At 36.8% G+C, this 10,109-nt stretch overlaps 1 protein-coding gene across 1 annotated transcript; it reads right to left on the reverse strand.

Moving 5' to 3' along the window:
• Positions 1–2,213: 2,213 nt before the first annotated feature.
• On the reverse strand, positions 2,214–9,295 carry arl5a (ADP-ribosylation factor-like 5A). The gene is made up of 6 exons (XM_032568546.1): positions 8,930–9,295; positions 6,250–6,310; positions 5,965–6,112; positions 4,588–4,671; positions 2,998–3,149; positions 2,214–2,866 (listed from the first exon to the last, which is right to left on the reverse strand). The coding sequence occupies exons 1-6, from the start codon at positions 8,973–8,975 to the stop codon at positions 2,818–2,820; spliced, it is 540 nt and encodes a 179-aa protein (XP_032424437.1). The 5' UTR covers positions 8,976–9,295; the 3' UTR covers positions 2,214–2,817.
• Positions 9,296–10,109: the final 814 nt, after the last annotated feature.

The raw sequence follows: 10,109 nt of genomic DNA on the forward strand, positions 1-10,109 counted from the left end.
ACTAGAAATGGGTCTTTAGCTCATGTCTTATTTATGACCCTGTGGAACTGAAAATCATAGACTTCCAGTTAGAACTTCCTTGAAACTTTGAAACTGAAAAAAGAAAGCACGTTCTAAAAAACAAAACACATCCAGGGGTGTCAAACTCATTTCCACTTTGGGCCACATCAAAAATCTGAATGTTCTTAAAGGGCTGGTTGTGCCAGAATCTGTTAAGAGTCATGAAACTGTTAAAATATTAGTAAATAGCTGTTCCTCCAGGAGTTTGTGATTGTTTTTGTTTTGTCAATGTGATGCTAATTTAGGAATATTTGTAAGGAATTTATATATTTGAGCTAATGTATGATGTTGAACGTGATTTTGTACGACTTGACATCAAGTAAGGCTGAGGCAGCAGTCACTTAAACTCAATGTTTTTGACCAATTTTGTGAAATATTTGCAGTAAAATCAGAAAAAAATGTGGGGATCTGTTGATCTTGTGTGAATTTTGAGGATTTGTAAAAAAAAAAAAAAAAAAAAAAAAACTGGAGGGACTTATCCGGACTATAGAGCACACCATAGCCTACTATAAGCCGCATCTACAAAGATTTTTTTAAAATTTGGAAACGTACATATATAAGCCGCTGGTATCTCCGCCGCTCTCGGTTTTCCACAAGGACGCAGCAGAGAGCTACGTCTTTAATAAATCTGCTATTCAGGACCCAACCCTGCGCCTCCGACGCTGAACCATGGTTTCGTTCACGCAGAGTTTACGCGCAGCGGCTCTATTTCCCTCCTGTCCTGCCAGATCCACAGCCTTCAATTTAAAGGCGGCATCATATGAACTTCTCCGTGTGGTTTCCATGTTGAGAGCGTATGAGTTTGAAAACATTTCTCCATCGTGCCTGTTTCTCCGTCGTTTGCTTGTTCTAAATGAAAATCGGCGCTTTCTTCTTTGATTTCCAATTTTGACTTCCAATGATTCACTTCCTGCTAAAGAGCCCCCTGGTGGTTGAAGAAAAATCCACAGAAAAGCCGCACCGGGTTAAAAGCCGCCTGGTTCAAAGCGTGGGGAAAAGTAGCGGCTTATAGTTCGTGAAATACGGTAATTTGGAGTCTGGATGGCCACATAAAAAGCTGCAGGCCAGATTTGTACCCCGTTCCTTGAGTTTGACACATGTGCATTATACAATGTGCACAGTTATTTGGAAGGTTGTAATTTTTTTTTTCACCTACTTCAACTTGAGCTAGGCATCTTTATTAGACTGATCCAACCCATCCATTGGTTCTGTCAAGAGTTGCTCATCTCATCTGCCCATAAAACCTTTAAAACATAAATTTTCAGATTTCCTTGAAACTAATCTTGGTGTTTTCAGTCATCCTTACCTTGGCTATGTCTCTGAGTGCTGAATATCTGGTACTTCTGTTCAGTCCAGGCAGGTTGAAGTTCTGATATATGACAGAATGTTCTTGGGAGCTTCTCATTTGATTCTTCTCAACACTGTTGACTATTTGTAACAAAACCTTTGCTGGTCATACACTAATATCTTGGCAAATGTCAAGAGTTTCCACATTTTTCCTTTGTCTTTAAACCTACAGCTGACAGAAACCGTCTAATAATTTTTCACACCTCAATTTAGGATAGTGGTCTCCTTGGCCACCGCTCAGGCATTACACAAACACACACCACCTTACATCCAATAAGTAGTAGAAGTTTATACAGCTCAGATTTTGCCTAAAATTAAGTCTAATAATTGTGCAACAATGAAGTTATGTTACCAATTATTTGGTTCAAAAAGGAAGCAAATCACATTTTGAATTAAAAAAAAAAAAATCTTAATGAGATTTTAATGAAATAAAAGCTGAATTTCTTTGAAGGCTTTTTGGATATCTTCACCAGAGATACTGTCTAATTGATATGTTTTTATGTCTTCTTGGAAACATCCATTGGTTTATTAGTACATTTCAAAGCTAATGCTAATGCTAATCTCTTCATCCCTCGTGTGTTCTCATTCTGACCTGATCTCTCCTCCTCCTCATGCATGGCTCACTCCACTCTACTTCTCTGGTTGCTCATCACTCCCTAAAAAAAAGTCAGGAAACATCAGCTCAGGCGACACAGTCTGCCCCCTAAAGGGCTAAAAAAAAAAAAGCATAAACCCAAAATTAATAGACCAAGATCAGATGTAAAAACCTTAACTCTTAAGAAATAGTTTGGCCTAAAAAAACAAAGTTCACCCAAACAGATAAAAACACTTTATTTTAGTGAATTTTCATAGGGACTGAAGGTACGAGGGCATATTGTGACATTTTACCCTCAATCAAGCATGTTTCAGTCACCGTTGACCATCATCACTTGAACATTCTGCTGCAGGCACCAAGTTAAAGGAGAACACATGGGGGGGCAATGAAAACCACCACAGCCAGTTTGGAAATACTGCAAGGCCACCGTGGGCTAGACTCACACACAGCTCAAGAAGAAGTCCACGTACAGCTCCAAGTCAGACACTTTGTTGACTTTTTAGTTTGTTTGTTTCCGAGAAGGAAAATTGTGCAGGAATTTCACCTTAAATATTCCGTTTCTCTGTGTCCCTCTGGAAAAAAAAAAAAAAGTTTCTTTCCTTGATCCGAGTTAAATGTCTTTAGTCAAATAAATTATTACAGGGAAAAATACAAGATCCCGGCCAACTGTCTGTCCATGTCAGCTTCAAAGGAAATGATGTTGAGGAGAAGGCCGTCCCAACGACCGACTTCGTCGCATCCTTTAGTCTGGAGGCAGGAAAAAAAAAGAAAAAATAGAACGGGCACACTTGTAAACAAATTCACGAGGGTCGTCATCATCTCACACGGAGCCGTGACATCATCCACTCAAGACCTTGACACAACCTGGAGGCGACGGAGACGAGACGGACAAACAAGTAAGTGTTAGGATAAGCTTCGAAGCACCACGGATATATTTATATGTTTTTCTCCCAGATAAAAATACAATAACGGAGTTCAGAAGATGTTGTTCTCACCCCTCCCCTGTGAGGGCGCAACAGGCCTGGATGTGCCACTGGTGGTCTTTGACGGAGGTAAGTTGGAGGCTCTGGGAGATTTCAGCCACAGTCATGCAGCCTTTCACATCTTGCTTGTTCGCAAATATCAACAGACCTGCTTTTCGTAGATCCTGTGAAAGTAAAGGGATGATATTTTTACTACTTTCACTGTTTTGTTTTTTTTTAAATCACCCAAAAGCTAAGAAACAAACATGCCTCGATAATTCATAACTAGCAGAAAGGAATCGTGTTCTTATGTTTTCTTTCTGGCAAAGCACAAATTAAACAACTTTCAGATGTTAAAACCACAGAGGGTTTTGTAACTTAGGCTTTGTAACTTTAGTTCCAATACCAAACAGAAGATGTTTAAGAAACTTTTTAACCAAATTTGTATTTATAAGCGCAAATGAAGCAAAAATAAAACTAATCACAAGGTGTACGCACAAACATAAAACACAAATTATGTATGTAAAACATTTCAATTTGCACACAGGAGTTCAAACTCCACCACAAGATGAAAATTTGGACTGATGTCAGATATTAATACTGCTATTATGGCCAATAATTGATATTTATCGGTACCGTATGCATTTCCCTATACTTTGTGCACACTGTAAAAGTGCCTTCACTACCTACATTACGTATTCAATCGGGAAGAAGATGGAAATAAATAATTGGTCCAGTTTTAGTAATTGGGCCGACACTGATATGTAAAAAAAAAAAAAAAAAAAAAAGACTAACATTGCCTGATACCGATGTTGAAGCCTATATATCGTGTATCCCTCTACAAAACAAATTATAGAACAAAGACCATCCAATATGTATCATGTATTCACCATTTTTTGTTTTTATTGCTTAATCTACAAGTTTCAGATAATCTTAAAAGTCAAAAGTTGTATCCTTTTGTCTTTAAATTTAACTGAGAAATATTTTCATACTTTTGTTTTACTTTCAACTGTACCTCAGTTGTAGGCAGTAAAAGTCAGAAAACGTTGCAAGAAAGTATTTCTTCAAGCTTTCAAACAACTAAACTTATGTTTAGTTAAAGCAAGCATTTTATGCCCTTCTAAACAAGATTATAGGCACTCAGAAATTAAAGTAAGAAAATAACTCAAAGGAGCCTAAATGAAAACAAAAACGAACATGGCAACATTTAAAAGTAACACCAAAGATCATCATCTTTGGTGCTTTCTAATGTACAATAACAGACTCCAAATATACGAGCTGATGAGACAGTTTTCACTCTACAACCAGATTTGCTGAGTGTGAATCACCAACAGTGACTTGGCTCAAATTACAAAAAAAAACTGGAGCTGCTACAAAAGCTCCAATCAAGGAAGATTAGGAACAAAAAAATAATAAATACATCCATGAATGTTTTTCTCACCCACAGTGGCTGTATCATGTAACATAAGCTAACAATAACAAGGGTAATGGAATCATATCACGCGTTAACAATGGAATCATTAATTTCACACACACAAACGTGTGTGTGTGTGTGCATGAAGCATCTTCAGTGGAAACACATCTAAGCCTACTGATTTATAAACATACATGATTATTACTCACTTCATGTGCTAGCATCCTGTAGAGCTCTTCTTTGGTCACAGAGATCCTCTCTCTGTCTGTGCTGTCAACCACAATGATGACAAACTGGACATAAAGTAGAGACAAACAGTCTGTTAATAACAGAACTCTCCATCTTACATTTTCAAGAACAGAGACACCACATAATCAGTCACACTCTCACTATAGTTATCAGCCACAGACATTCGCAGTTATTTAGAGGTTAGAGTGAGAAACCCACACACGTGTCCTTTCCACAAGTAAAAATTATTCTCCCTGTTATATTTCACTTTTTTTGTTTTCATTGCAGATTTTATAAACGCAGGTTATGTTCTGTCCTGCTCAGTCAAGTTCACAGTACATAATCTGGGAGTCTCAAAAATAGTCTAAAAATAAAATTTATCATCTTGTTAATGTTTATACATAAGATGCATTTAATAACTGGACGTCAGAGAATCCAAATAACAATAACCTGTAGTCATGGTTTCTACAATATTTACCTAAAAAGCTGCCTTTAAAATCCAGATGGTATTTTCAAAATAAAATTTCCAACACTGTTCATGACATTTTCTACATTCGAATACATCATATTTACATTTTTTGTTTTGTCCATATATTTCACCAGTGATGGAACAACACGATAAACATGTTAGGGTCTAACTCTGCCATCTGACCGAGAGCTACTTTTTTGATGTTACTGTCTTAGAGAGGAGACTAAATCTGGATTGTACTGCTCTATAGCACAGACAGATTACTTTAGGAATTTTTCATACATTTTGTTTGTAAAAGAAAAAAGAAAAAAAAGATTTCCTAGTTTAACTGCTGCAAGTCCAGATTAAAGCACAAGCATAAAGATGTCAGACAGAAAAAAAACTGTTAGCAATTTAAGTTTCTGCCACAGCGACAAATTACATAATTTCAATATGACATTAAGAACACTGTTTTTGTTTAATTAGAGGTCTGCCTTTCAGATAACAAACAAAAAAGATCTGGAAACTGTGTTTTCTATCTCCATAACTTTTCTAAACTCCACATGAACTCTGCATGTGAATTGCAATTATACAAAATCTTACCAAGTAATTTTTATCATTTGAATCAGCTGTGTCAGAGCAAGGAGACATGCAAGTACCGAATTTGGTTCTCAAATGTGTCCTTCGGTACAATGACCACCCGCTGCTTCTTTATTTTTTTTGCACAAACAAATTTTAAAAGACGTTCGTAAATCTAGATTTCCACTGCAAATTGAGAAAAAGCTTTCCCGAAGGAATGTATTAGTGGAACACAATAATCTAAAAATCCGTGTTTCATTTACATTTTCTGCTTTAGGTTCAATTTTTTTTCACAAACGGTGAGATAAAAGCAGCTGGGAACAACAACCACCTCTGTGTTGGTGTAGTATGTATTCCAGGACGACCTCAGAGATTCCTGCCCTCCGATGTCCCACATCAGAAAATGGGTGTTGTTGACCACAATTTCCTCCACGTTGCTTCCAATTGTAGGAGAAGTGTGCACCACCTCATTCATTGAGCTGCAGTATTACCGAAAGAATACCAGTTATCTAACACGAATACCAAAGTGTCATATTTCAACAAATAAGCTTTGTATTTACTGAGGAAAAAGCATGCATATTTAATGACTTTCATTGTAGTTTATGGGGTTACTTACAATTGGTAAAGAATGGTAGTCTTGCCCGCATTGTCCAGACCAACAATAATGACTTTGTGCTCTGAAAAGCAGAAAGGCAACATATCAAAGAATGTGCAAACAACCATGAATTCATAATGTGGGTTTGGTGGCTGGGTATTGGCCACTTGTCTCTTACATAAACTCAGGAAGTGAATGCTGTGTTTTCTGATGTGGAAGCACACTTCCCTTTTTGTATTCTGCAAGAGGTTTTGGTAATAACTAGTTTTGTCATTGGGAGGCTGAGATTTTGAAAACTGTGAACTGTTCTTAAGGTCACAGATCAATCACAGTAAAACTGCTCAGGAAGGGACTGGAGCACAAATATTCACACACAAGTGCAATTATGGTGAAAGGTCCGAAGAACACGTTCCTTGCTAAAAAGAGAAACAAGAATTGGGAAAGGAAAGCTTTCTCTGTCGATTAAGTAACATCTCTTATGGCAGAAATAACAATAATATTGAAATTTAGATCCTGTGACAAGACAAAAAAAGAGGAACAAAAACCAGTCGGTTTTGTTCATATGTCAAAAATGAGCAGAAACTGGAACATGACCGGAAAAGATGAAAGCGCCCATAAAACTATGATTTTCACTTGCTACACTTTCTGATGTGTAGTGAGGAATATCTCTGATTTAGTAGGCTGATTTTTACTAGATTTGTTCATTTTTCTGTGTGTTTCTTAAACGTCTGTGTTAAACCATTAAAAGACCCCGATTCAATCAAATTGGCTCCATGAAGATTGATAGATTTACTCTACTGAACACAACCTTCGTGAGCAAGTCAAAATGAAATTATGTTTAGGCAATGTTGGGGAGACAATTAAAACCTGGTGGGCCGCCAGGCTTGTAATACACTGGTATTAGCCCTCATATTGTTTTCTAAGCGAACTAATACCGATTCAAAAGTTTTATCTCTGCTGCTTTTACCAATTCAGATATGAAAAAGTCTAAAAACTGCTACATAAATCTGTTTCATTAACTCACGAAATTAAAACGACTCACTTGTCATCTTATGTTACCATTTGATGCAGTAATATCAAGATGCAAACTCTACTTGCCGCAGTAAAAATTAGCAAAATTTCACTAAATCTGATTTGTTCAGCCTCCTTGTTCAAATGGGATCCTTATGCCTTCTTACGTCTCTTTGTAAAAGAAATGCGGCATCACTTGACAAGTTAACAGCATCTCATTTGCTGCCAATATAATTAATGCAGGTCGCCTAATATAATTTCAGTTCAAGTAAATCAGCACTGGATATTTTAATACCCATTTATAGTCACTCAGATAAATTAAGCTACAGAGGCTTGAAAAACAACTCTATGGGGAAGCTTATTTCAGAAAACCCGTAACTTTGATCAACAAACGGTGTTTGGCTCAGACGAGGTTGTGCGTATAACTTGCTGCTCTGCCAGCAAAAGTGCAACTGGAAAAGAGACGGCAAAGAGTAAGAAAGGTCACGCAGGTGTGAAATTCAGCTGCTTGCAAACTGTTTGTGTGAAGAAACTGTTAGCATCTTTACATGTGGGCGACATGGGGAGGATGTGAAGTTAACTGTAGAAATGATGAAGATATAACATGTTCAAACTCCTTTTCCATACTCACACAGACTTGAAAAATCTTTTAATTTCAAAGCAAAAGAAAAAAAACAAAACACTACCCCTCCTAGCAATAAGGGTCGTTTTTTTTACTGACTCAAATCTTTTAATTGTTCGAACTAACCAAATACCATGTGGCAAACTTCACAAACACTGTTAATGCAATGTTAAAACACATTGTTGCCAAGATTCTCATCGGGATGCCTGTTTTTTTTTTATTAAGCTTAGTCTAAATTAACTTCTGTCCCTTTAAACATCATATCTGGTACTAAAGCAGGGACAGACATCGTAGAGCACACTGGAACATTTAATGGCTACTGGAAAAACAAATTCAACAACAACAAATCTAAATACACCCTATAGGAAGAACTGATCTACATAAAATACAGAAAAGCTAACAGCATTTTAGTTTACATAAGCCAATGCACCAGATGCATTAAACAGAGTTAGCTTCTGAAGACAAGTGCTGAGAATAGTTGACACTTGAAATGGCACGACAGTGAGGGTCCAAATCAATAGATAAATAGTAATCTGTATTAATAACATCATACTGATAAGGTGATGAGCTAACAGTGATTAACCTATTGATCTTTACTTGCCCCGGTAATTATCTGACTTACACCGTGGAGTGCTCTGCTTCTGTACCCCCTCCTCTCCGCTCATAATGCCGGTGGCATCGGCTCAACCTCTACGGGATTCACGTTACAGGGGGTGTCGAAAAGACCTGTTTACCGATTCAAGCCCTGAAGACTTGGTTTCACTTACCACCGCTTCCAAAAGCGGGGAGCATCAATAATACAGCACACGGCCAACCAACACTGAGCTAGTAGGAAACGGTGCTATTCAACAAATAAAAGCGAAGCGGTGGCTTTAAATGAGGGTGATTTTCCCCACACGGACACTTTTATCGTCATGACAGAAACATTTCTACACTGTCATGCACATGAAGCTGGCTTCTTGGCTACTGTGAGCGAACAGTGTCCGGTGGGCCTTCTGCGACCAAAGAGGCCAATTAGCTCCCACGACTTCCACGACTTCACATCCTCTACCAATCGAGCACTCTTACCTTGGTGATTGAAAAGCCGCCATAGCTTCGTAAATAGTATCCCCATGGCTAACGGTGAAGTTTGTTCGATGCCAGCTTTGGAAATATCGGCTACCACTTAGCTAGCTAGCATTGATGATATATGTATTGCTATCAACTTGACTTAGCTAGCTAGCCTGGTAACTACACCGACAAAATAGCTGTAAAAGCGTTTAACTACAACCTCCATGCTGGCATCGCCTAATATTACTTGAGAAGTTCCTTTCCGGAAGTCATGATATGGAAATATGACGGCTGGGAACGAGAGAACCAAGACGAAAGTGGTAACCAGTGTGGCTAAGTGGTTGATGTCAGCTGGCTGTTCTGTTGTAAAGTGCGCTGAGCTGTCAAGTTGGCGCATGCGCACTGTCACTCTCAGTATAAATAATATAATATAATATAATATAATATAATATAATATAATATAATATAATATAGCTTATATTATTATAATATAATGTATATATTATATTATAATATATATATTACATATTATATTATAATATAATGTATATATTATATTATAATATATATATATATTACATATTATATTATAATATAATGTATATATTATATTATATTATAATATAAGCTATATTATATTATAGTAATATAATATTATATTACTATATTATATTATAAACTGCACTGCATACAATACATTGTAATTAGTGTATCACTCTCTCACAACCAGTTTTCATATTTTTATGTTGGTGCTAAAGCTCCACTGTTTGGAAACAACAAAAACAAAATATTTCACTCATGTATGACCCATAGAGTGAAAATAACTGCTGCATGTTATAATACAGGGTTCAAGAGTATATCATTGTAAGATTATGCTCCATTTTTCTCATGTTTATTGGCAGTGTACATTTAAATAAATAAATACCGGAAAATCCACCACACTTAGCAAAAAGCGGCATGTAACAGAAGTGAAATTCGGAAAGACATGAAAGTGGTTGATCACAATCCTCTGATTTGCCCTTAAATTGGTTATAAACGGTAATCAGCAGATCAAGTACTGAAAAGCATATTTTTCTTCATTCCTTCGGCGCATAAAAACTTAAAATCCGTAATTTCTCAGATTGTGAACACATCAATAAATAGCATGTTCTTTTAATTTGCTTTTTGTTTGGTAAAAATTAGATAAAGACTAGCGGGT

This window comes from Xiphophorus hellerii, chromosome 7, assembly GCF_003331165.1.
Source record: "Xiphophorus hellerii strain 12219 chromosome 7, Xiphophorus_hellerii-4.1, whole genome shotgun sequence".
Taxonomy (NCBI): domain Eukaryota; kingdom Metazoa; phylum Chordata; class Actinopteri; order Cyprinodontiformes; family Poeciliidae; genus Xiphophorus; species Xiphophorus hellerii.